The following is a 25,718-nucleotide window of genomic DNA, read 5'->3' on the forward strand; positions in this document are numbered from 1 at the left end:
AACATCACACTGAGTCCCACTGCGGTCAGGCCACCCCAGGGCAGCCACACCTCCCGCCGAGACCAGAGCGGCATGCCACTCCTGCTGTTCTAGGAAACAGGGGAGCTCGGACCCGCACGAAGCAAAAATCCTATGAAGGTGGGACCTGTGGGGGAGAGCTGGCCCCAGAGCAGGACTCCAGGGCAGGGCCCGGCTTTGCTGAATGGCGACTGAAAAACTCCCTCCTCCACCTCCCTCCCTCCACTAGAATGGCGGGGAGCTTTCACTTTGGTGGAGTAGGAAAAGGAGCAGCCTCCTTTGGAGACTCAAATGATTAGCTAGAGGGCAAGTAAAGAGACCTATCAGTCATTTACACAGGAGTATGAATGCATTTAATGAGACTGGTTTCCTGCGCTCTGCTGGCGAACAGAGTTGAGGAAAGATTTCTGAAGCCGGGAGAGGAGCTGGGTAATTGCGGAGCCTGGGATACTGACAGTGAAAGCATTATTCCTGATGACCTCCCCTCCTCCAACCATTCATTGGCAGAGACGGGAGAACCTGAGGGCTCAGAGAGGAAGATACTAGAAAAGAAGCAGCAGGGAAAGATGAGAGGAGAAAGTCTTGTCTGTTTCACACTATCATCTTATGCCGATCCCACACCCAAGAGTGACGAAGAGGAAGTTTGTGCTTTTCCTTCCCTACTCATTTCTAGGCAGTCCCTGCTCCCAAGTCGGAGGGCTGGCATATCCATGGTAGACAGTGTTCTGAGAGGCCACATCACTGCCCTACTTACGGCACTGAACAGCACTACCATTGAAAGGCCACTCAAGCCAGAGACCAAGGGGACTACCCCCCCCAACTTCAACAGCTCATCATTAATTCTTGTTGATTCCTTTCAGTTACTTAAAAAAAAAGATTATTAAACACCAACAATATGCAGGCATGGCGCTAGGATATAAAGGCGCTTAGATGTAAAGGTTGAATCCCGGTTCCTAAATTTGTCCCATCAGTTCCCATTGCTACCACCTTTGTTCTTGCCTCAGTCACAACTTATCTCCTTTGCGCTGTCCCCTAAGGCCTCCCTGCCTCTGGTCGCTCCAATCAACCCTTCCCAGTGCCACCAACATGGTATTTCTAAAATGTGATGATCATCAAACACTGAGATGACCACAGTGATGCCCCTCACAAGTACACTCAAAACAGTATCAAGTGCAAGACACTTTTAAAGCATCACATGAGTTATATGTTAATAAAGGAGATTTAATTGTTGGAACACTGTTAGATAACTTGGGGGAATTCACTGAGTTTTATAACAATGCACTACAATTATACAGTATTGAATACTAGTGAACATTGATGAAACAGGAATTTATGTGCCAGGAAATGTTGCAAGACAAAGGTTTATCACATAGACAAGTACAGTGATCGTCAAACTATTTAAATCTGATCTAATTTGGGGTGCCTGGGTGGCTTAGTCAGTTGGGCATCCAATGCTTGGTTTCAGCTCAGATCATGGCTCAGGGTAGTGAGATCTAGCCCTGCCATTGGGCTCAGCCTCTTCCTCTGCCCCTCTCCCCGCATGCATACACTCTCTCGCGAGTGCTCACTCTCTCACAAATAAATAAATACATCTTTATATCTGATCTAATTTCAGTAAAGGAGATGGAAAGCTAAAACAATTGATTAATTAAAGCCATGAATGAGAAAAACATTATCTGATGATTAAGTTAACAATAACTTAACACTGTATTAGTTAGGTGACATATGGTATAACAAGGCAGCTCTTCCACTTAGCCATACCAATCTTGAAATACTTTTCCAACTCCAACAGCTTTGGGAGAACAAATCCAAATTGTAAAAGATGCCAAAGCAGGAATTTGTTCAAAGACTAAAGTATATCATTAAATGTTAATAGAATCTGGTAAAATAGAAAACAGGCAGTAACTCCTTATGTGCAGCAAACAATTTTGATAGTCTCAAGTACTTTTATCACAATGTGTACAAAATGATTTTATGTAACTCTGAATGTATACTGTGGTTCTGATCCTCATTACTGATTCAATGATCATTAAATAAATCAGTTCCCCCCAAATTATAGTAATACTGTTAAGATTATGAATTGGAAAAACCTGGAAATAATAAATTAAAAATTGTAATACTAATGGTAATAGAGGAAAATGAGGAGGAAAAGGAAGAGGAAAAAAGAGGAGGAGTAAGAAAATTTCACTGAAATAAAAACACTTTTATTATTATTATTATTTTATTTTCTAAGATTTTATTTACTTATTTGAGAGAGAGAGAGGGAGAGAGAGAGAGTGATGCACGGGCAGGGGGAGGAGCAGAGGGAAAGGGAAGGGGGAAAGAATCCCAAGCAGACTCCATGCTGATTCGGAGCCCGACGTGGGGCTTGATCTCTCCACCCTGAGATCATGATCTGAACTGAAATGAAGAGTCAGATGCTTAACTGACTGAGCCACCCAGGCCCTCTGAAATAAACAGAATTTTTAGATTGAAGGAGCCTGCCAGGTTCCAGAATAATTTGATACAAAATGCTCAACACCAAGATAGTTTGGTTAAATTAATAAACTTCAAGAATGAAAATGTCTTTAGGTATCAAGACAGAAAAAGCAAATAAATTTGGCCTCAGGCCTCTCCTCATGAACATTTGACGCTGGAAGACAATGCAGCAGTCTACAAAATTCTACAGGCAACAGTGTGATCCAGGTATATTATACCCAGCGAAGATATCATTCAAGTAGAACAGCAACTGATAGACATTTTCAATACCAAGAGACTCTAGGAATTTAGACTGCTTATTGACAACATCCATCCAATTAAGAGCTGAATCAAAATAAAGAATTTGAAGAAGGAATGCCAAAGTACAAGGGCCAGGGCCATGCATGAGAGCCATCTTAACATAGAACCAAGATAGGTAGATGGGAGTGGGCCATCCTGATCTTCTTCAGCAGAGACTCCATTACTATTGTCTAAAATGGAAGTGTTTCATTAAAAACAAATATAATGACTCCAACTTCTTAATGTATTAGCAATAGTTCTTTTGTTTTTTTTGCTTACTCAGATATTTTAGGAAACATTTTAGGATGAAGAAATATTTCTTTGAAGTTTAGTTAGTCCAATTTTACATTAGTATCTTTTGCTTTTGTTAAAGTCAAGGGAAATTAGGGGCGCCTGGGTGGCTCAGTTGTTAAGCATCTGCCTTCAGCTCAGGTCATGATCCCAGGGTCCTGGAATCGAGCCCCGCATCGGGCTCCCTGTTTGGTGGGAAGCCCTCTTCTCCCTCTCCCACTCCCCCGCTTGTGTTCCCTCTCTCGCTGTGTCTCTCTGTCAAATAAATAAATAAAATCTTTAAAAAAAAAAAAAGTCAAGGGAAATTAAATTTATTATTGCTTAAATAGCATGCTTCCTTTCAATAATCCACTTCTGAGGGAAAAAACACTCTGAGTTCTAAACAAGCAACTTGCAGAATCCTTTTTTGCACTTCAGCCTGGCTGTGAGTTGAGGACTGCCTGAATGTAGGCCAGCAGTGCCAGGAAATGTACACATAGTTTGCAGTCAGGAACCCGTGCACCCATTCGGGCCTTGGCTCGGACAAGATCCCCTATTTGGGTTAGCTCCCATTAATGCACTGGCCTCTTGCCTCATTTCTACAGTGGGAACGGTTCTCTGTTCCTCAATAATCTTTCAAGAAGGTATGAGAATTAAGATGACAATCCAGGAAAAACAGCTCAAAAGACAGGAAAGTACTGTTACATTAACAATATATGTATTAACTCCAACCAGAAGAGCCCATTCTCTGCCCACATAGGAAAAGGGAAAACTTTCTGTTGGAAAGGGACTGCCCAGGTGCCAAGGGGTTGGGGAGCTTCACTTGAGGCTGGCTTCAAACCTGTCCCCTGCACAGACAGGTGGCTGATCCAATCAGAAACACGCTCAGACTAGGCTTAGAGTTCGGGAAGAGATTCTTGCTCCTTCCTGCTGGATTTGAGGATGAGGGTGCGTACAAGGGCCTCTGGAGCTGCTGTAATCATCTGGCAAGCAATAGGGAGAAAGCCTTCTGTGACTGGAGCTGACTTGGAGGAAAGCCACATCCCAAGAAATACAGAGAAAATAGGGCCCGGTGCCACAATTTGAATATCTAATCAAGTAGGGTCAGAAGCCAGCCACAACCTTATTCACTTTTTTTTTTTTAATTTTTTTTATTATTATGTTATGTTAATCACCATACATTACATCATTAGTTTTTGATGTAGTGTTCCATTCACTTCTTACAGAAGCCAGTCATTCATTTTTGCTTAAGATAAAAATCTGTTACTGATTTACACATTTGTTTCAGTCGTAACTCATACAGACGACACTCCTCAACGTACAGCTCTCATGTCCGTTTACCCACACATTCAACCAAATCTAACTTCGAGCTCCACCGCCCCCCCGCACCCCGCCTGCCACCAGGAAATGAAAAGCAGTTGCTCTTGGCGATGAAAACAAGTCCCCTGGGTGAGTTCATAGAAAAACCTGGAAATGGATTATTTGACTGTACCCTAACTCTGGCAGTAGCCTTCCTCCTGTCCATGTGGTGCTCCTGGGCCAGCTCTCAATCCCAGTAAGATCATCAATCCCCAGGGAGAGGCAATTTACTGGTAACTTCTACAGAAGGTACCAGGAAGGCCCCAGGAAGGCCAGCCAGACACCTGCAGTGCAAACTTTCAGGAGGCATTTGCTTGGTTCATGAGGTCAAGGGGGCTCCTTAGGGTTGGCACCTGTGGCATGTGGCCTTCCTCCCCTGAGCCCTGACCCTCAGTGGGCCCATCAGGATGTCTTTTCCATTCTCTTCTCAGTTAGCAGCCCTTCCTTGCCACCAGCTCCGCCGCTGCATGCTGTCTGCCTCTGCCCTGAACCTCCCCCTGGGCTGTCCAGCCTGCTTCTCCCTGACCTCTTGTGAATCATGCCAACTTCCGGTCTTAGGAATTCTATCCCCAGTTTATGATCTCATCACACCTTTCAAACTGGATTAATAGGTCTTTTCTTTTTTTCCACTCAACTAATTCAAATGCTTTCTGGCTACAAAGCTTTGATGGACTAATTCCCTTACCCCATCCGAGGCAGAATCTACCTTGAGCACAGAGCCCTATGTGGGGCTCAAGCCCACAACCCCAAGATCACAGCCTGAGCCAAAACCAAGAGTCAGACGCTCAACCAACTGAGCCACCCAGAAGCCTTCTGTGTATGATTTTTAGGCAATATGGTCAGGTTTTTGAAGCCATCCACATCACCAAGCTTTGGGATCTGACACCCAGATATGGGTCTCAGCACCACCTGCTGTCCTAGACCCATAATACTCTTGGGTGGAAGGCACTCCCCAGCACTCCCAAATAGGCTGGCAGCCACCTTGACCTCCAGGTCAGGCAGGCCCTGGGAGTGTGAGATTTGGGCCTTTTCCCCAGCCTTCCATCTCTGCATTCTTGCAGACCTCACCCCCACCTGGACCATGGCCTCCATCTCCTAATGGGGCTCCCTTTTCTCTGGTGCAGATTCTTTGCTTCAGTCTCTGCTGGGTACATATACCCAACAGTATGGTGGTCAATCTCCTCAAATTCTTTGTGGAATGGGGTGAAATGTAAATAAGCATGCAGCCAAACAATCATACGGGCCTCCGGTCTCCCAAATTTACCCACTTCACAAACCACAGTGCAGAGAGAGAATCTGATCCTCCCACCCTCTGCCTTAACACCCACCAATGGCTTCCAACAGAGCCCCCCCTTGGGTCCCCATCAAAGTATGTTCTATAGGCCATTCACTGGTAAAACAAGGACTGCATGAAAAAGGAGCAAGCTGAGAACATTCTATTCTCAGAAATGATAGGATCGAGTCCTAACTCCAAGCCCCCCATGTCTGACTCCAGCTCCCCCTTTCGGCCCCTGCCTTCAGGCATCCCCTTTACTTGCAATTCCTGAAATACAGCAGACTAGTGCTTCTGCCTTTGTAGCTGCTGCCTGGCCCACCCCACCCTGCCCCTGATGCCATTTCTCCTTTCTTACGCATCAGGCTAAACGTGACATCCTCTTGGAAGCTTCCTTCCCCAGCCAATGCCTTTTCTAAGATGACTTGCTTTTGCACCTGCGCTCCTCCTCCCTTCTGCCCTTAACAAATGACAGAGCACAGACAGCGAGGTGAGCCCTGTGCCAAGCGGGGACAGAGGTAGAGGACAGTGTGAAATTACCCAAGCTCAGGGTGAGCAGGTTTCATGTTGGCACTTTACAGCCTTGACTGTTAGTTGCAGATCCGGTTCTTTTACCAGACTGTGACCTCACAGAGCACCAGGCCTGTGTCTGTTCATAGTTATACCCTAGTGCCTAGTGGACGGCCTGCCACATAGGAGGAAGCAGGCTGGAAAAACGTACTCCATGGAAGTGGCGATCAATGCCAATGGCCCCAAGGCAGACAGCGCCAGGCTGAGTTCTAAGTCTAAAGCCACCTCTGGTGCTGCTCCCCACCCTGAGTCCTGAATCAGCCCAGCGTCAAAGGATGGAGTGGTTTATTACTGCACCGTGACCTGAAGAAATCTGTGGGTTATTTATGGCACTTAAGTTTTGTGCAGAAAACAGAAGTTGAGGGTGTCCAGTAACCACTGGCAAACTGTGAAACAATGTGAATTGTGAGTGTCCGTGTATGATTTTTTTTAAAAAAAATGTTATTTTATTTTTTTACTTAGTGAGAGAGAGAGTGCGGAAGCGTGGGTGGGGGTGGGGAGGGTGGGGTGGGGGAGGGGCAGAGGGAAAAGGAGAGAGAGAATGCCAGGCAGAATCCACCTTGAGCACAGAGCCCTATGTGGGGCTCAAGCCCACGATCCCAAGATCACGACCTGAGCCGAAACCAAGAGTCAGACGCTCAACCAACTGAGCCACCCAGAAGCCCCTCTGTGTAGGATTTTTAGGCAATATGGTCAAGTTTTTGAAGCCATCCACATTGCTCAAGGGACTGGAATCCTGCCCTCTTGGCTGGACCAGCCTTGCCCATTGTACCTAGAGAGAAACCCACCCCAACCCCTACATCAAACCACTTGTAAGCTACTAACATCTTGTTTAGAAATAAGAAAGGGGACATCATTTAGGTATAAAAGGGATTTTTAAGAACTCAGGATGAACTGGAAAATTTTCCAGAAAATCTGACTCAAGACCAATAACAGACCAATACCAGGGAGAAAATCTACTCTTCAAAAAAAGCACCAGTTTCAGATAGTTTTTCAAGAAACTTCTATAAACCCAAACTACATATGTTCTTTAGCTGTTCTAGAGCAGAGCAGAGAAATTATAGGAATAGGAATTTAACGTTGACTCAGTACTTAATATGTACCAGGCACTGTGCTAAGCAATTTGTGTGTGTGTGTGTGTCTGTGTGTGTCTGTGTATACCATGTTCAAAAAAGCTTACAAATTCACGGAAAGATATTAGTATAAAATGGGTCAAAAACCTTGAAAGAAATCATACATATTCATAAAAGTCGATCACATTTATAAATATAGATAATAGCCTAAATAAAACAGGGTTGAATGGAATCTAGCTATGAATTAAAATAATAGTATATCAGGACCAAATAGCGTTTTTCCTCCTGGGAATTAAAAAAATGGCTCAACATAAAGAAACACTGCTATATAATTCATCACACTGAAAGGTAAAAGGACACCTTCATAGAATCCCAAAGAACACCCATTCCTGAGTTAAAAATAAAACAAAATAGCAGCCACAAAAAACTCTTAAGCTAGAAGTGGGAGGCAACTTTCTGAATGTGATTTTGTAGTTACCTAAGGAAGCCAATAATAAACAGCATAGTAAATAAGAAAAACTCTCATGAAAGCTAGGAATAAGATAAAATTGTCTTCTTTTCTTTTCTTTTTTTTAAAGTTGCCTTTTCTAACCATTTCCTCTCACTCTTCAATATTGTTCTGATGGTCCTAGCTAACAAAACAAAGCTACAAGGAGGTAATATGTGTAAATCCTGGAGAGAAAAAAAGTTTTTATTCTTTGCAGATGACACGATTTGTTTACCTAGAAAATCCAAAAGAATCAATTGGAAAAATTTACAAGAATAAAAGAGCTCAATCAGATGGCTGATATAATAAATTAGGAGGATTAAAGGATGTTAATGATAACCAGCTAGAAATGGTAATGGAAAAGGTTTTATTCACAGGGTCATTAAATACTATAAATTTAACTATAATTTAAAAGTTCAAGAGGTATGTCCATAAAACTATAAAACTCAAAAGATATAATCAGAGATGAGGACAACTCTCCCCAGATTTAATACAGTTTCAATCAAAATCCCAATGAATACGTAAGTTCTGAAATTGCATCAACTCTAAGAACATAAGAAAAGCAAAAGCACTTCTGAAGAAGAATGGGAATTTGCCCTTCGGAATTCCCTATGGCACTAAGGATTAACGTAGGAATAGTCAGATCATCAGCACAGAACAGATATTTACAAACATACCCGTGATTACTTGGGTATTTAGTACAGGATGAAAAGGGCATTTGAGATGAAGGCAAGAGTGGATTATCCAATAAAAGTTGTTGAGAGAACCAGCTTTCAATTTGGAGAGAAAAGCAAAATGAGGAATCCTACTTTATACCACAAAGAAAAATAAATTCCGTATGAATTAAAGATTCAATTATAAACATAAAACCATGAGATTGTTAAAACAGAATATAAGAAAAGTATTTTTAACATTGGCCTGGGGAAAAAAAATCTTTACTAGCATGATCGAAGCAGGATAGCATACAGGAAGAGACTGATGAACTGGATTCTATAAAACGAAACACTTAAACACCATCCCTCATAGGAAATGAAATGACAAAGGTCAACAGGAGAAAACGTTTGGACTGTTGGCTCTTGAAATTAGAGACTGATTTCTTGAAGAAAAAAACCAAACAGGCGAAGGACCTAAATAGGCAATTCACAAATGAAGAAAAAAAACAATGGCCAATAAACATCTAAAAAGCCACTAAATCTGAATCTTAACAACAAACAAGAAAATCCAAATTCTAATGTCTGTCTGTTGAGGAATCTGCCAGAAAGGCATTCTGGTAGAGCAGGTGGTAAAAGTCCCAGCCGGAAGCAAGCCACAGGAAGCAAGCCACACTGAGCTTTAGCAGGAGTGCAGTTCTGAGTGTGTCCCCAGTGGGCAAAGAATACCTTAGCTACGCAGATCCCCAAGCAGCACTGCTAAGAATCTTACAGGAGCAATCTATTGAGAGCAGGAAGAGTTCATGTAAGTATGCTCCCTTTTTGGCTAAAAGGGGGAAAATTAGAATTTATAAGACTATATACCCCTACCTGTGCATATATTCACAAAGAAACTCTGGAGACATTAAAAACTGGTAACAATGGTCAACTGTGGATGGATGGGGGGAGGGAGAAGTGGTAGGAATTAAGCAGATGGGGACAGAGTGAAATGGAGACTTTGCCCCCTCTCTTTATAAATTGTGTAATTTTTTGAACCATACAAATGTATTATCAAAAATATTGAATTAAAATTCTGTGCTGTTTAATAAAAATAAGTTTTAACTGGATTCAATTGCTTTTTTTTTTTCAAATAGACATTCCAAGATACTACGGTGTTATGGTTTTGACTTTTCAGACAGAAACTACCTGCATCTCATTGAGAATCTAACCATACACCCACACTCCATGGCCAGGAAATGGAAAATTCCACTGTAAGACTTTCTAAAGGGCAGTTTGGTAACATGTATCAAAGTGTAAAATTTTCATACCCCTGAATTGCAATGCCATTTCCAAAATTTACCCTGAAGAAATGACTGGGTAAGTGTGTAAAGATGATTCTGCAGCATTATTTATTACAGGGGGAAACTGTTTAGGATTACTATCCATTTGCATGGGATAACATAAACCGTGGTCATGGCCCCAGATGCTGCCGGTCTGCGGACCACACTCTGAATTGCAAGACCCTAGAAGCTCCTTATCCCACGTTCCCAGCTTTGTGACTCTTTGGATCTCTGCTCCCCGCACCTTCCACCTGGCTCTCAGATGTGCCACCCCACCCTGGGCCGGCGGGCTCACCTCGTCAGCATAGGGGTGCGGTGGTTGGGATTGGAGCAGAAGATGTTGTTGGACTTGCGCGTGCCGTCTAGGAACTCCCGCACCGACTGGCTGCGGAGCTCTGCCAGGGGCCGGGCCTCGTGCTTGAGGAACCACTGGTGCGCCTCGAAGCACTTGGCACAGAGGAGCTGCTCACACTCGAAACACCAGAAGTCCGCAGGTTCTTTGCAGCGGGTGCAAATGGCCTGCGCGTCCACGATCTGCCTGTACACCGACAATCGCCGCTGTAGACTCTCGAAGAAGACGTTATCCAGGGCCAGCGAGTCAGTGCCTAGGGGCCCAGGCGCCTGGCAGATCGGGCACCGCATGCCCGGCGCCTCCAGGCATCCTGAGCACAGCGTGTGCAGACAAGGCAGCAGCTTGGGGCACTTGGCTTCGACCTGGCAGCCCTGGCAGCGCAGGAACTGGAACTCCTCCTCCATGGCTTGCTGGGGGACCAGAGAGGTGGGGGTGAGGCCTGAAATCCAGGAGCCCCCACCCACCAGACCCACTCCTGTGGCTGGAGGCTGGAGTGGGACTCCAATATTCCATTCTCCGCAGTCCTTGGATGATAGAAAACCCAGGCTTACCAGGACCACACTCCCCCACTTACTCAGGCCTTCCTGCTCTCACTCCACAACGTACTGAGCATCAACTTCCCATAAGACAGAGTACTGGGCCCTGAGATCCCCGGATGGATAGGATAAATCCCTGCCTTCATGGGACTCAGTTTAGAAAGGAGATCCATTAAATGTGTCTCATATAACATCATATAAAGTGCTTAATGTGGTTTGGTGGCTCCTCAAAAAGTTAAACACAGGACTACCATATAACCCAGCAATTTCATTCCTAGATATATTTCCCAACATAACGGAAAACAAGTACCCAGATACTTGTACACCCATGTTCATAGCACCGTTATGCACAATAGCCAAAAGGTAGAAATAACCCAAGTGTCCATCAATAGATGAATGGATAAACAAAAGTGGTCTACGCGTTCAAGGGAATATCATTCAGCTTTAAAAAGGAAGGAAGGGGGGCCTGGTTGGCTCAGCTGGTGGAGCATGTGACTCTTGATCTCGGGCTTGTGAGTTCAAGCCCCACGCTGGGTGTAGGTTACTTAAAAATAAAGTCTTTACCAATAAATAAATAAATGAATAAATGAATGAATGGATAAATAAATAAAATGAAAAAGAAGGGCATTCTCATACATGCTATGAGAACCTTGAAGACATTTATGCTAAGCAAAATAAGCCAAACACAAAAGGATAAATATTGCATGGTCCACTTATATGAAATCTAGACTAGGCAAATCCACAGCAACAGAAAGTAGTTTGGAGGTTACCAGGAGCTGGGACAAGGGGGTAATAAGGAGCTACCGCCTAAGGAGTAAAGTTTCTGTTGGGGGTGATAAAAAAAATTCCAGAAATGGTGGTGACGGTTACCCAACGTTGTGAATATAGTTGTACATGCCACTGACATGTACACTTAAAAATGGTTAAGTTTTGGGGGGCCTGGCTGGCTCAGTCAGTGGAGCATGCAACTCTTGATTGCAGGAAGTTCGAGCCCCACACTGGGAGTAGAGATTACTTACAAAAAATAAAATCTTTAAAAACATGGTAAGGGTAAGTTTTATGTTACGGATATTTTATAGCAAAAAAAAAAGTGCTTAATACAGTACCTGGCACATGAGGAGTGTTCATAATTAAGTAATATTACTCCTAGTTCTAATAATGCAAATAATAAAAGTTACCGCAAGATGGTACTTTCATGAAGGGGAGCCAAAGGGCCTGGGAGAACATAGAGCAAGTGATGTAAGTAATTCCTTTGCGGGAGGAGGGCAGCTGGGGAGTTTTCCGGGAGCGGACTGAGGCAAGCTTCCAGGAGGACCTAGTAAGCCCTTGTAGTCAAAGCGGGGAGGGGTGGGGGGCTGGGCACGCAGGGTGTTCCAAGAGAAGGATCCTGGAGGTATCCCAGTGGAGAAACCACCACAGGAGCTCTGAGGCCTTAGCCAAGGCACTTCTCTCATCTGGGCCAGTTTCCCACTTTCTGATCTGGGAACTTGGGTTTTGGTTTTCCACACCTGGGACATCCCCCTGGTCCGGGCCTGCGCAATAGGGCTACTCCCGCCATTCTCCCTAATCTGTGCACCTTCATCTGAGGCAGGGGCTTAGGGGGCGAGTCGCCAGGATGGACAGAAGAGTCCAGTCCCAAGTCTCACGGACCCTCAGCGTCCTGCCCCCTGTTCGTGGAGAATCCCAGCCGGGAGAGGCTCCCCTAACTCATCCTGTTGCCCTTTTCTACTCTCACGTACCCCTCCCTACCCCAGCCAAGAGGGTCAGGACCCAATGTCTGGTTTTCTCTCTGTGTCACTCTTTAAGGTACTTGGTCAAGTTGCCCTCTCCCTTCCCACCTCTCCCCGCACCGTAGCAAATCAACAAAGCCTAAATCCCATCTCCCCAAACCCAGTAGTACCTCCGCAGGGCTGTGGCTGGGGCTGGGCTGATGGCCTTCGGAGACGGGCTCCGGGGGAGGCATGGTGGGCGTGTGGGGCAGTGCGGGGTCTTGCTGGGGACCCGGGGATCGGGCGGGCGCAGGCTCCTGCTGCATGGATCCCAGAACAGTTTCGATTCTCGGTTTTGAGCTTGAGAGGCGGGAGGGGAAGCGGAACGAGATCGGCGCCAGACGCCAGGGTCGGCCCAGCCTGTGCGAAAGGGGCGGTGCCCGCTCAGGGCCCGCCTCCCGAGAGGAAGTGAGACAGAGCGGAGGGGCGGTTCTAGGGGCGGAGAGGCCGGCGGTGGGCTTTGAAGACACGCCCAGAGCCGGAGGGAGGAGTGGGAAGAGACAGGACGCTCAGGTGACCTGGGGGTAAAGGGACCGTGGCGGAGCAGAGCAGGAGGGAGGCAGCGGCCGCCCTCGGCTTTGAGCCCGGCCACAGAGATGAGGCACAGGTGGCCCTGCTTTGGAAGAACTCCAGATCTAATAATGGAAGAGCAGTTACCCAGAGGTTTTCACACAGTAGAGGGACTGGCTGGAAAGGAGATCCTCAGCTGGGACTTGAAGGAACTTGGGGTGCGGCGGGGCGGGGCGGGGAGCGTTTGGACCAGCATGTGCAAAGGCCTGGAGGTTTGAAACAGGAGAGTCTGTTTAGGAACTAGTTTTCGTTATTTTCCGATTTAAGAGGGGACCCATGAGCGGGATCAGGGCTAAGGAGATGGACCAGTTCTGTGGGTGACAGAGAATGAGTTTAGAACCCAGAAACATGACCCAACATGCATGCTGGGACGGTCACTCTGACAGCCTAGGACAGGTGGCCTGGTCCAGGACAATGGCTGTGGGATGCAGAGGAGGGATCTGAGTCAGAGACACTGGGAGGACACTGAGTGGAGATGAGGAGAACAAGACGATGCCTTGGGTGACAGTTGGAGAGGCTGGTGAGTCTGAGGCAGAGGGGTCAGGGAGGGAAGGGGGAGAGCTGGTGAGCAGGTATGAAGACAGTGAGGAGAGAGCAAGTTAGCTCTTGGCCAAAGGAGAAGCATGTCAGCTCCCAGCTGGTGAGGGGAGAAAGCACAACTCCAGGAAGCTTCACTGGGCCAAAGGCCCTGGCTTCAAACAGCAAACCATCCCAACCACTGTGCTAACTCCCGGGTACAATTCTGAGCTCAGTTCTGGCTTGGAGCAGACTAGGGATGGTGATGGGACCTTGCTCTTGTAAAGCTTATCGTCTGGGCTGTGTGGGGGAAGGGAATGGCAGGGAGAGCCAACTTCCCAGGACTGTGTGAGGCCTCAGGGGCCTTACCCTATCCTCCAGCCTGATCAGTACCCTTAGGGCTTTAGAATCGGGCCATCAAACTAGGAAAAGCCAAAGATGGTGAGTAGCCCCTGCAGAAGGGACCTGGAAGAGTCACACCTGGGGGTGTTATGGGTCTGAGGAGGCAGGGCTGGCATGTGGCTGAGACAAGGAAAGCTTTATTAATTTCTTTGCTCACTTTGAAAGACACCCTGCCCCAACTCCATGTTGAAAATCAATGCTTCTCAGAGTAAATTTACCATTTGCATTTAGATTTTCTCAAGCCATGGAGAGGCAAGTTACCTCTAGGTCAAGTTACCTCTGGATCAAGGGGTGTGCTGTTTCTGGACCTTTGTGATACTCTGGGGGGCCTGCTCAGGGATGCTCTGTGCTATCCCCTCCTTCCTCACTCTGCTGTGCTCCCTGAGGTCTGCACATGAAATTTCTCTTTTTGTGCCAAAGTTCAGGCCCTCCCGCCCCACCTTGACCGCAGTGAGGCTGGCTGCGGGTTCATTCAACAAATAAGTATTGAGATCCATTCTGTGCCAGGCTTGTGGGGCTGTGGGGACACAAGGAGGGATAATTTGCTGACAGTGCCCAGGAGAAACCCTAATTCTAGATAAGACATCCCAACACTCCCACCCCAGTATGTGAGCTTGCAGCGGGAGTGCTGAGAAGGCTGGTAGCATTTCCTTGATTCTGGAGGAAATTCGGCTCCTGAAAACCCACTCACAAAGCTCACTTTGCCATCCAGCTCCTCTTCCAAGGCCAGGCGGAGCAGGGAGGCACGACTCCTGCGGGCTCGGTCCTCCCGGCGCAGGGGGCGCTGTGGGATGGCGGGAGCCGGCCCGGCTAGCCGCCGCCTCCTGCGCCCGTGGCCAGTGAGACCGGAAGCGGCGGCCGGCAGGGGCGGGCCGGGTAGCGGCCGGCTTCTCTGGCCCGGCAGCGCGGGGGGGCGCGAGGTGCGCCCCTGTCAAGAGCCATGCTCGGCAGGTCCGGGTACCGGGCGCTGCCCCTGGGGGACTTTGACCGTTTCCAGCAGTCGAGCTTCGGCTTCCTGGGCTCGCAGAAGGGCTGCTTGTCCCCGGAGCGGGGCGGCGTGGGGCCGGGGGCCGGTGAGTGGCCGCCCAGCACAGCGGACCCGGGGCGGGGACCGGCTGGTACCCTCAGGAGTCAGTTGGTCTGGCGCCCTCGCACCCTAAGAGGAGGCATCGAGAGTGGCTACGATGTGGAGAAGGGCCTGGACCGGGCGTTGGGATGCTAACGCTCATCCGCCCTCCCTAGGGCTACTGGGCTCCTGGCCCGGAGCTCTCCCATCTTCTAACAGGCCTCATCCCCTCATTTCTCCTCTCGGCTCGTATCAGCCCTTTAAGCCTGGGAAAGGATTTCAAATTCCCATTTTGAAGATTTATTTATTTGAGAGAGAGGGAGGGAGGGAGGGTGGGTGGAGGGACAGAGGGAGAGAATCTCAAGCAGATGGGGCCAGATTTCAGGGAGTGCGATCACAGCCTGAGCAGAAACCTACAGTCGGCAGATTCACCGATTGGGCCATCCAGGAGACCCCTCAAATTCCCATTTTGACCAGAAAGAACCCAGAGTCTAGGCATGGGAGGTCACCACCGCCCTAAGGGCGCTTGGCCACAGAGAAATGGCAGAATCTTCATCCTAGGAGTACTTCTAGATGCCTGAAGCTTAAGCATCTGCCTGTTTCCTGGTGGATGTGGGCAGGCCCTCAGCTGCCTGTTTTGTCAGCTTTGGTCATCTCTTGCTCCAGAGCCTTGAGGGATTCCCTTGGCCCCCAGGCCAGATCCCACATGCCTCAGTCTGACAAGCAACCTCTGGAGGATTTGGTCTCTCCTGACCTTCCTGTAATGACAGCTGACCCTCTCCAAGGCTTCCTTTCCTGCAGGGGCCACAGGGGTCAGAGCCAGACAGGAAATGTCCTGGGGCTTGGAGAGCCCAGAGGGCATGGAGTTCCTGGGAGGACTGAGCAAAAGCTCCTGTCTGCTTCCTGCCCAGGCTTGGGAGGGGAAAGAGAGCAGAGGATAACCATGCTAGATTCTGGGGCTTTCTAAGCTCCACTTTCATCCTGGGCTCTTGGTTCTCCAGGGGCCAGGACCTCTGTCTCAGATGAGCCTCATCTTCCTAGTTCCCACCTCCTACCCCAAGCCACTTCAAGTAAAGCATTTGATAGTCCTTAGGGCATTTAAAGGGGTCGGTGAGTTGTGAGCTAGGGAGGAACTTGTTCACCCTCACCCGTTCCTATTGAGCCATTAATGCTTTATCCCTTTAGGCTAAGGCATTATCTCCAAAAGGATGCCCTGAAAGCACACTTCTGGGGGTGATGGTAGAGGAGGAATGTGTTCTACCACCAGCTTTCAGTTCAACCCAGCACAGTGTTTACAGATGCCCGGGTGCTCCTGGCTCCCATACCTGGGAGACACTATATATCGGACAAGAGAATTGATCCACATACCCGGCGAGGAGAGCATCACATGGATTGGCTTCTCAAATCTAATGGCTGTTGCCTAGCAGAGACTCGGCCCTGTGGAGGTGGGACTTGAGGCAGATTAGTTTTGATGTGTGGGAGGAGGGAACATGCTTAACTAGCATCTGGCTAAAGACAGGAATTAGGCAAGGAGGCAACAGAGAGCCCTGAGAGGGACGAGCCGCTTAAGGGGGAGGTGGGCAAAAGGTGCACTTGACCAACTTCACTCAGCCTGCTGCTGTCCTGCCAGAACCAGTTGGCGTTCCTTGACTGCCTCTGCTCTCTTGTCCCCAGATGCGCCTCAGAGCTGGCCCTCCTACTTCTGCCACAGCCTCATCAGTTTCCTGGGGTTCTTGCTGCTGATGATCACCTTTCCCATTTCTGGCTGGTTTGCCTTGAAGGTAAGGCTGGCTGGGTCAGACTCCAGGGGGACTGGGCCCCACTCTCCATCCTCTGTCCCCTTCCCCTAAATATCACATTATCACACCCCAATGAAATGGGCTGGTCCAGGATTGTTCATTCGTATCTTTTAGATGAGGAAACAGGCTCAGTTTTGCCCAAAGTCGTACTGGGAGCCAGTGAGTGGTAAACAAGCCTTCCCAAACTCCCAAGTCCTGGGGTGTGGACACTGGCTTTAAGGTGCACACAGATATCTTTGCCACACCTTCCTTTCTCTGGGTTAGGCTAAAATTTGAACTGAAAACTACTCCACTTGGCCCAGCAGCAGGTAATGAGTAATAGGAATTCAGGCCTGGTTTTTAGCAAGGGCTGGTGCAGAGGGGAAAGCCACGAGCTATACTTAAGGATCATATCTGAGAGCTGCAGTGAAGGTGAAAGCCCAGGCAGGCCTTGCCCTTTGTGTGGCCCTCGGCAACAGTCAACTTTCTAGAAAGCCTTTGGGTTTGGTGTGGTCTAGGAGGAAGTCTTTAGAAGGTACTAAATCCTAGTCCTAAAAGTGCCACTGAAACAAATACTGTGTGACCTTGGGCAAGTCACCCTCTCTCTGGGCCTTCATTTCTCAATTTGGACCTGTTTACTTCTATTTATTTATTTGAGAGAGAGAGAATGAGAGAGAGCAAGCACATGAGAGGGGGAGGGTCAGAGGGAGAAGCAGACTCCCTGCCGAGCAGGGAGCCCGATGCGGGACTCGATCCAGGGACTCCAGGATCATGACCTGAGCCGAAGGCAGTCGCTTAACCAACTGAGCCACCCAGGCGCCCTGGACCTGTTTACTTCTAAAGTTGGCAAAGTCCTTTGCTTGGGGTTGGAACTGCATTCACAACTGCATTCAATTCTTGCCTGTTTCACTCAGGGGCTGTGTGATTTTTGAGCACATCATTTAACCTCTCAGAGCCTTGGTTTTCTCTTCTAAAAAGATCTAAGGATAGCTGACACTGACCAAGGCAAAGGAGAGAAAGGGGTGGGGGGTACCTGAGCAGACGCCATTGTCAGCCTAGGCCCAGTACTTTACCCCTTTCCCTTACCCTCATGAACAGATTGTGCCCACCTATGAGCGGATGATCGTGTTTCGACTGGGCCGGATCCGCACCCCTCAAGGGCCTGGCATGGTTCTACTCTTGCCCTTCATTGACTCCTTTCAGCGGGTGGATTTGAGGACACGAGCTTTCAATGTCCCTCCCTGCAAGGTGAGGAACTTTTCAGCTCCCCCAGACAGAGGGAGTGGGACCTTGTGCAGAGTGATTGTGGGAGCCAGTACCGTGGTGTATGAGTAGCCATCAGGGGTAGGGTGGCGGAAGAAACCAGAAAGTTGAGGATGGAGGCTGGGAGGACATCCTTGCTCAATGTACCTAATGACATGCACTTGGGGACATGATTTTCCCCTTGAGGAGCTAGGTACCAGGAGGGTGGGTCAAGTTAGGTGGTCTTGGTGGGCCTGACCTCTCTGCAGCACCAGCCCCTTGAGTGTCTCCTCTTTCACAACCTTCCCTAACAGTTGGCCTCTAAGGATGGGGCTGTGCTGTCTGTGGGGGCCGATGTCCAGTTCCGTATCTGGGATCCAGTACTGTCTGTGATGACTGTGAAGGACCTGAACGTGGCCACGCGCATGACAGCCCAGAACGCCATGACCAAGGCCCTGCTCAAGAGGCCTCTGCGGGAGATCCAGATGGAGAAGCTCAAGATCAGCGACCAGCTCCTGGTAGGCAGCTCCTCACATGGTAGAGGTCAGTGGTGGGTCCTGGGCTTGGCTCTGCCTGCCAGGGCACTTTGAGCAAAGCACCAGATTGCTCTGGGCCTCAGTTTACCATATGTTCCAACCTTGGAAGAGCCTGCGGTCTGGGTGGGACTGAGGAACGGAAGATGGGTCCATAGTGGTCTTGGGCAAGCCTGTCTTGGAGAGGCACAGGGGCCCTGAGAGAGAAGTGGCCTGACCGAGATTCTGGGGTCCTGCCTAACTGCTGGGGTTTCACCTTTCACTGCTTTGCAGGCGTTGCCATGACAACGCTGGGCCTCACAGGCAGGCGGGTGGGTGAAAGGAGCAGGGGCCCTCCTGGCACAGTCACCTTCTGGGGAATTCCGTGCTCCACAGGGCAGCATGTGCATTTTGGGGGCTTTGTGTTCCTTATTTAGAACAAAACAAAGTGACACAGGGCATTTGGACCTTTTTCCTGCCTCTCCACGTGTGAATAATTACACCAGAATTCCTCTTGCATCCCTTCTGTGACAGGATAGGGTGGAAATGTGGCATGTGTCACCTGAGGCAGCCTGTCCCCTGCTCCCCATGCTTACCTTGGGCTTTCTCCCATGTCCTAGTGGACCCTGAGTGAGGTTTCCCCTTAGTCCCCTTGGCTCTGTTTTCCCCTGGGGACCTGGGGTTCGAGGACAGGAGGGATGGGGTAATGCCAGTCCCGGAGGTCCCAGTCCCCTCCGGAAGTGAACCAACCCCGTGGGGGAAACTGCCGAGGAGATGGTACTGTGCTCGTGACGCTAGCTCTCACGTGCTGAGCATTTTAGAGTTTACAAGTCCTTTCGCTGCCCACGTGTATCCGGTTTACATTTTGCTGCGAGAGGGCCGATATTATGGTTTTATTTTGGAGGGAGGAAACTAAGGGCTCAGAAGTTATTTGTCACCCCCCAAGAACCATGGTCAAGGGCAGAGCTGGCCCAGTGGCAGATCACCTGCCCTCCCACCCCCCTACCCCTCAATCCAGCGCTCCATCTTCTACAATTGATAACAAATTGATAACAACTTTTATTTATGAAACCACATTCCATTTTAGTGTACTTTTCAGAGGAGAAAGCTGATCTCAGCCTTATTGCTGTCAGGGGCGGGTTGGGGAAGAAACCAGAACACCAGGCGCGTTGTGCAACGGAACTGAGAGAGGCAGTTTGGGGGAAGTCAGTCCCACACCAGGATGTTAGTCGTTCAGGGCCCGTTGCCCAGATGGAGTTGGCGCCTGGTAGAGTGGGGTCAGTGCCTGGTTACACCGAGTTCTCGGGAACGCCAGCCTGCCTCCCAGAAGCCCCGGGTCAGGCGTACATTTCTCATTCTCACTCCCCTTTCTGCCTTCGCTTCCCTGGAGGGACGCACACTCCGCACTCTCCCTTGCTGGACCCTCCTTAGCTGCTTACTCTTCCCCCAGGCCCGTTGCTTCCGTTCACTGCCCGCCCCACACCACGTCCCCCTGCTGCAGCCTGGCCTCTTCCTCCTTGGGGGGTGGCAAACACTCCAGGACAGGAACCGTCTCAGCTCCTCCAGCGTCACCCCTTCAACCTCCTCGCCATCTGCGCTGTTGCCCCTGCCTCACTGCAAGCGGTGCTTCCTCCGAGGCTCCTCCCTGCGTGGGTGGTGCTCTGGGCTCAGCTCCTGCTCTGTTAGTCCTCCCTCCGCTCCCTCTGCACCCCAGCCCCTGACAGCTCTCCCCCACCTCTCCTCGCCTCTCCCTGGCCCTGCCTGCCCCTGTCCGCAGTCTAGGCTTCCTCCAGACTCCTAAGACAGCAGTGTGACCTCCCTCCTGCTAGCTCCCGGCACTTCTCAGTCCTACGCTTGCTTCACCTCGTGGGAGCCTCTGACTCTGTGCACCCTCCCCGCCCCCACCTTCTCTCTCTCTCTCGGATCCTCTGCTTCCCTTGGCTTCCGTTATTCCACTTCGGCTTTTCCTCCTTCTAGCTCACTCCTGGTTACTCCTTGCTCTCCTGCCCTTCACTTTCCAAGTTTCCGTCAATGGCGTCTTCTTGTCTGGGACCGCCCGGGAGGGCTCATCCGGCCAGGCCTCGTGCTGCCTCTGGACACTGATTGTTTACAGCCCTCTGCTCCGGCCCCACTCCTGTGACCTGGACCCCATTTATCCAACCGCCTGGTGGACAGTTGCTGTTGCATAGACACCTCGAGCTGATTATGTTAAAAAAAAAAAAAAAGTCCTCTTCCCTCCCCTAGCCACGCCCCAGTGCGTGTCTCCCCGTGTGCTCACGCCCCACGCGGAGCCCACACCAGAGAGCCAGCCCCCTCCGCCCGCGTCACCGCACAGCCAGGCAGCCAGCGCACTCACTGCTTGTTTCCCCGGGGTCTTGCTCCAGCTTCACGTAGTTGACAGAGTTGTGCTCCGTCCTCTGCGTGTCTTGGCTTCACAGCCTCCTCTCTGTCTGACACCAGCTCCGCCTCATTTCTGCTCACCCTTTGAAACGATGGCCCACGTGGTCTCCATGTCTCCACCCTCAGCCCCCTTCAATCCAGTGTCCACAGAGCAGCCCGGAGGATCTTCCCAACGAGCAAGTCTGCTGTCACCCCGCTGCTAAACTCCTCTCCGAGGCTCCTCGTGTGTCAGAATAAATCCGAGTGAGCCGGAGCCACCCACATGTGAGCCCTCAGCTCTCTCCAGTCCCCCATCCACACTTGAGGGTCTAGCTAAATGGAACGGTGGTTACTCACACTTCCCCAGACATTCCAGGTTGTCTGGGCTTTTGTACTTGCTGTTTCCATTGACTGAAAGAGTCCTTGTGGGGTTCCTGGACCCAATTCCAGTGTGGGGAAGGGGGGTTTCCACACACACAACACCACGCAATTTTCAGACACCAGTAGGGTATCCCGAGAATTCAACTCAATTCTGACACTGTCTACCCAGAGACAGCATCAGATCCCATGGGTTAAGGTCTCAGTCCCACAAGACTGCTCCGCATCCCTTACTAAAGATGCCAGTCACAAGCCCCAGGCTGTTACCTATGCTTCTGACAAACCAGCTCCAGATTGGGGGTTACAGGGACCTCCCTGGGTTTTTTTGCTAGAGCAGCTCACAGAACTCTGGGAAACACTTATGCTTACCAGTTTACTGAAGGATATGATAAAAGGTAAGAATCAACAGCCAGACAAAGAGATACACAGGGCAAGGTCGGGGGAAGGGGCACAGAGCTTCCATGTCCTCCCCAGGCACCCCTCTTGTGTTCCCCGGTCTGGAAGCTCTGGAACCCAGTCGTTCTGGAATTTTATGGAGGCTTCTTTGCATACTGAGGATCAAGTCATTGGTCATTGCTTGGGGTGGGACTGAAAGTTCCAATTCTCCCGTCACATAGTTGGTCCTTCTGGCAGCCAACCCCCACCCTTGAGTGGGGTCCAAAAATCACCTTTCTTATCATCACAAAAGACCCCTTTATCACTCTCCTCACAGGCAATTCCAAGGGTTGTAGGAGCTAGGAGTCAGGAACAAAGACAAATATATAGAAGTATATTTTATCAGTTAAATGATCAAATGCGTATTTTTTTTTTTATAAAGATTTTATTTATTTGACAGAAAGAGACAGCGAGAGAGGGAACACAAGCAGGGGAAGTGGGAGAGGGAGAAGCAGGCTTCCCGCTGAGAAGGGAGCCCGATGTGGGGCTCGATCCCAGGACCCTGGGATCATGACCTGAGCCGAAGGCAGACGCTTAACGACTGAGCCACCCAGGCGCCCCCAAATGCCTAGTTCTTATAAATCACAACACCGCAGTCTTCCTGCTCTACTCTTTGGCTGGGATGACTCCGCTTCTCCCGGCGTCACTGCCCGCTCCCTGGACCTCCAGGGGGTCAGGCCTGGTTCTAGTTGCTCACGCCAGCTGCCAGGTTGTAATCGTCCTCTGCCTGCATTCCCCAGGAGGGAGCCTGGCCCGGGGCGGGGGGGGGGGGGCGCGGGGCGTGGCACCTCCAGCCCGAAGAAGGTGCTCCCAGAATGGCTTTTCGATTTAATTCCATTTCTCCACACATTGTTTGCCAGCTGGAAATCAATGACGTGACCAGGGCCTGGGGACTGGAGGTGGACCGAGTGGAGCTAGCAGTGGAGGCCGTGCTCCAGCCACCCCAGGACAGCCCAGCGGGGCCCAGCTTGGACAGCACCCTCCAGCAGCTGGCCCTCCACTTCCTGGGAGGAGGCCTGTCCTCTGTGGCGGGAGGTGCCTCAGCCCCAGGGTCAGGTGAGAAGCCCCGGGAAAAAGGGGAGGTGCTCCTGGGGTGCTCGGCTCCATGTCCTGTGCACACTCAGCTTTGCTCCCCGTTCCCTTAACTGAGCTGAGCGCCTTTGAGCAGTGCACACCTGCTCAGCTGCTCAGGCCTCCCCCACTGCTGGAGCCGACGGGAGCTAAGGCAGTAAAAAGAGCCCAGCTGTCTGAATGCGTAGAGGCCTTTGGGAGCCTCTGTGGGAGGAAGGGACAACACCCAGAGTGTGAAAGCTGAAGGGCTGCTTCTTAGCCGAGGAGGAAGTCCAACTCAGGCCTGAAGGGCGTATGAGAGGGAGCTGCCATGAGACGTGCAGAAGTCACAATGCGCCCGACCTAGGCAGCACACTGACTTTCTTCTCTCTGCTTCCTTCCCCAACTCTGTTGGCCACCCCCAGCAGACACCTTGGAGATGGTCAGCGAAGCTGAACAGCCTGCCCCTCACGTTGGTGCTGGGCCCAGCCCAAAGCAGCCCGTGGCCGAGGGCCTGCTGACTGCCCTGCAGCCCTTCCTGTCGGAGGCCCTGGTCAGCCAGGTCGGGGCCTGCTACCAGTTCAATGTCATCCTGCCCAGTGGTACCCAGAGCATCTACTTCCTCGACCTCACTACAGGTGCCCCTGCCTTCCCCGCCCCCGCCTTCCCAGCCAGGTTGCTTGTAGCCAACCCCACCACCCCTGTGGTCCTTTTTAAAACTGCTCTCTGCTCCTGCAGCGGTTTAGAGGGAACCCCTAGCAGTCAGGGGCTCAGACAGCATGTGCAGACAATGACAGTCTGGGCCTTTGTCTCCCTGCCCTGTCCCCGTGAGCACGACGACTCCGACGGCCGAGCTCCCTACAGCCAGAGTCCCGCACACAGTGCAGGCCTACTGCGTGCCACGCTCTGTGCTGAGCCGTGCAGTGCGTGATCTCACCTACTTCTCACTGCGAGCCTCTGATTCAGGGATGACCGTCCTCTCCATTTCACCAATTTGGAAACTGAGGCCCTGAGTGGTCACACAGCCAATACGACTTGAACTCAGGGAATTAGAACCTGAACACTGAACTATTACTTTCCACCCCTCCCAGTGGGACACGCTGCATAGCCATCCCCACTACTAATGCTCCATCTTTCTTTCCCTCCACAGGGCACGGGAGGGTAGGCCACGGGGTGCCTGACGGCCTCCCGGATGTGGTGGTGGAGATGGCGGAGGCCGACCTGCGGGCCCTTCTGTGCAGGGAGCTGCGGCCCCTGGGGGCCTACATGAGTGGGCGGCTAAAGGTGAAGGGTGACCTGGCCGTGGCCATGAAGCTGGAGGCTGTCCTCAGGGCCCTGAAGTAGCAGCTTTGGCTGACTGTCCATAGCCCAGCCCCAAGTCTGGCATCAAGCCGGGGGGGCATCTTGGAGGAGGAGGCACTGGTGCCACACCTTGGATTGTTGAGGCCCTGAGAAGTTCGAGGCTCAGCCAGGAGCCAGTGAATGGAGGCTGGGCAGACACCAGAGGCTGGGAGACACTGAGTCAGGCCACCTGGCCCGTCTCACCTAGAGTGCTTCTCTGGACAAGCCTTTGCCCATCCCGGTCCCCGGCTGACTGCCCCGCCCCGAGCCGGGTACACGGAGTGATGACAAGAGGGCCAGGCCCGCTCCGCTCTGCTGGCTAACTGACTGCAGAGGCAGGGCCCGCAGGAACAGCCTGACCGCAGCGGGTTTGGTCCCAGCGCGAGGGAGCCAAGCATGTGGCTCAGGTCCCAGCTCAAGTGGGGATCAGAGAGGGTGAGTGGGGGAGAAGGAAGGCAGCCACCAAGGAGAGTCACTGCAGGGCAGGGATTCGGGGATCGAGCTGGGCCTGCCTTCCTGGTTGTCGTCTAGGCCCAAGCCAGTGTGCAGGGGGGATGGAAAAGCGTGGGGCCTTCTCCACCTCTGGCCCTGCTCCTGAAGATGTCTTGACGACTCATACCAGCTCCGTCTTGCATGCCTGACGGGCTGGGGCCCAGGGCAGCATGTAGGAGAGCCCTGTTCCTGTGCTTTTTACCAGAGGTTTGCAAACCACCAATAAATGTGCTGTTTACAATGTATTGAAGAGAAGTGGGGGCACGGGCTTGGGTTGGGGGGTTCCCGAGGCCATGCCCTTACTGCCACCTGGGGAAGGACGAGGGCTGGGAGGCTGACACACCCTTAATATATGCGTGTAAATCACCCACAGTTCCCCTTCCTGCCAGGGGTTTCAGAGACCCTGGGGCAGGTGTGGGCTCTTCCGTTCCTCTTCGGGGTAGAAGTTTGCCAGGAAAGAGAGGTATGGGTGTGTCTGGGCTGGTCCTGCAGACACCCTCCCGAGGGGCAGGGTGGGGGGTCTGATCTCGTTAAGCAGAGGAGTCAGGGCTGCTGCCAGCTCCCTGTCTTCCCCCCGGGGTCCCTGTTTCTCCCCCAGCAGAGGGGAAGGAAACAGAAGGAATTGGGCCTGGAGGCCCGGCCGGGGGGGCTTTAGTCCTGGGAGCCCAGCCCGGCTTTCTGCTCCAGTGCTCCAGCCCAAACCCCAGGGACCCCAGGGAAGGGGCCTTTTACTTCTTCAGCCCTAAGAAATGAATCTCACTTCCTGGAAAGGCTTGTGAAAAAAGAAACGCACAGAAATCGGGACCTCCCCTTTGCGAAACAGCCCTGGGCTTGTCCTCTGGCACCAGGCTGTTCCCCTCGGGGCCTCACCAGCCCCCCTGGCACCAGGCCCCATCTGGTTTTCCCCTTTGTTCCTGCCAGTGCTTGCCTTTTCCCTCCTCTGGTAAGTCCTCCTAGTGTGAACTGCGTGGCCTTGGGGTTCAGGTTTCAGCTCCAGGGTCCCCACCTTGGAGGGCCAGAGCCCCGGCTAGCTGCCCCCCACAGCTCTGCCCTCAGCCGGAGGCTGCCTTCCCTGCAGTCCCTCCCGCCCCCACCAGCCACTCTCCCCCGCCACCCTTGAAGCC

General features: G+C 51.0%; 2 protein-coding genes across 17 annotated transcripts in view; one reads left to right on the forward strand and one right to left on the reverse strand.

The window, feature by feature from the left end:
* PML (PML nuclear body scaffold) overlaps positions 1-12,806 on the reverse strand; it is a 40,477-nt gene extending 27,671 nt beyond the window's left edge. For 6 of the 13 annotated variants that reach the window (XR_013450399.1, XM_078079108.1, XM_078079103.1 and 3 more), the window contains exons 1-2: positions 12,565-12,803; positions 10,072-10,538 (exon numbers count right to left, since the gene is read on the reverse strand). Coding sequence is in view for 12 of the 13 variants with exons in the window: in XM_078079108.1 (XP_077935234.1) it covers positions 10,072-10,538; positions 12,565-12,699 (602 nt within the window). In the remaining variant the exon portion in view is untranslated. Of the gene's footprint in view, positions 1-10,071; positions 10,539-12,564 lie in introns of all 13 variants that reach the window. The other 7 variants (XM_078079106.1, XM_078079102.1, XM_078079107.1 and 4 more) reach the window with 4 other exon arrangements.
* Positions 12,807-12,864: 58 nt separating this feature from the next.
* On the forward strand, positions 12,865-24,839 carry STOML1 (stomatin like 1). 4 transcript variants are annotated; one of them, XM_036080461.2, is made up of 7 exons: positions 12,865-12,946; positions 16,662-16,768; positions 17,864-18,013; positions 18,322-18,525; positions 22,572-22,767; positions 23,187-23,399; positions 23,912-24,839. In XM_036080461.2, exons 2-7 carry the CDS (start codon positions 16,730-16,732, stop codon positions 24,103-24,105), a joined length of 996 nt encoding a protein of 331 aa, XP_035936354.1. In that variant the 5' UTR covers positions 12,865-12,946; positions 16,662-16,729; the 3' UTR covers positions 24,106-24,839. The 4 variants fall into 4 exon arrangements, with proteins under 4 accessions (XP_035936354.1, XP_035936352.1, XP_035936353.1 ...); XM_036080459.2 differs by lacking the exon at positions 12,865-12,946 and adding an exon at positions 14,768-14,994; XM_036080460.2 differs by lacking the exon at positions 12,865-12,946 and adding an exon at positions 14,768-14,994 and having other exon boundaries at positions 23,190-23,399.
* The last annotated feature ends 879 nt before the right edge of the window (positions 24,840-25,718 follow it).

The sequence above is a fragment of the Halichoerus grypus genome, chromosome 8, assembly GCF_964656455.1.
Source record: "Halichoerus grypus chromosome 8, mHalGry1.hap1.1, whole genome shotgun sequence".
In the NCBI taxonomy this organism is placed as follows: Eukaryota; Metazoa; Chordata; class Mammalia; order Carnivora; family Phocidae; genus Halichoerus; species Halichoerus grypus.

Bases quoted from the DNA above. Each gene is read 5' to 3' on its own strand.
- STOML1 (XM_036080459.2), top strand. From the start codon at position 14,862: ATGCTCGGCAGGTCCGGGTACCGGGCGCTGCCCCTGGGGGACTTTGAC. The intron at 18,014-18,321 runs GTGAGGAACTTT...CTTCCCTAACAG, and splicing joins TCAATGTCCCTCCCTGCAAG to TTGGCCTCTAAGGATGGGGC. The intron at 18,526-22,571 runs GTAGGCAGCTCC...ATTGTTTGCCAG, and splicing joins AGATCAGCGACCAGCTCCTG to CTGGAAATCAATGACGTGAC.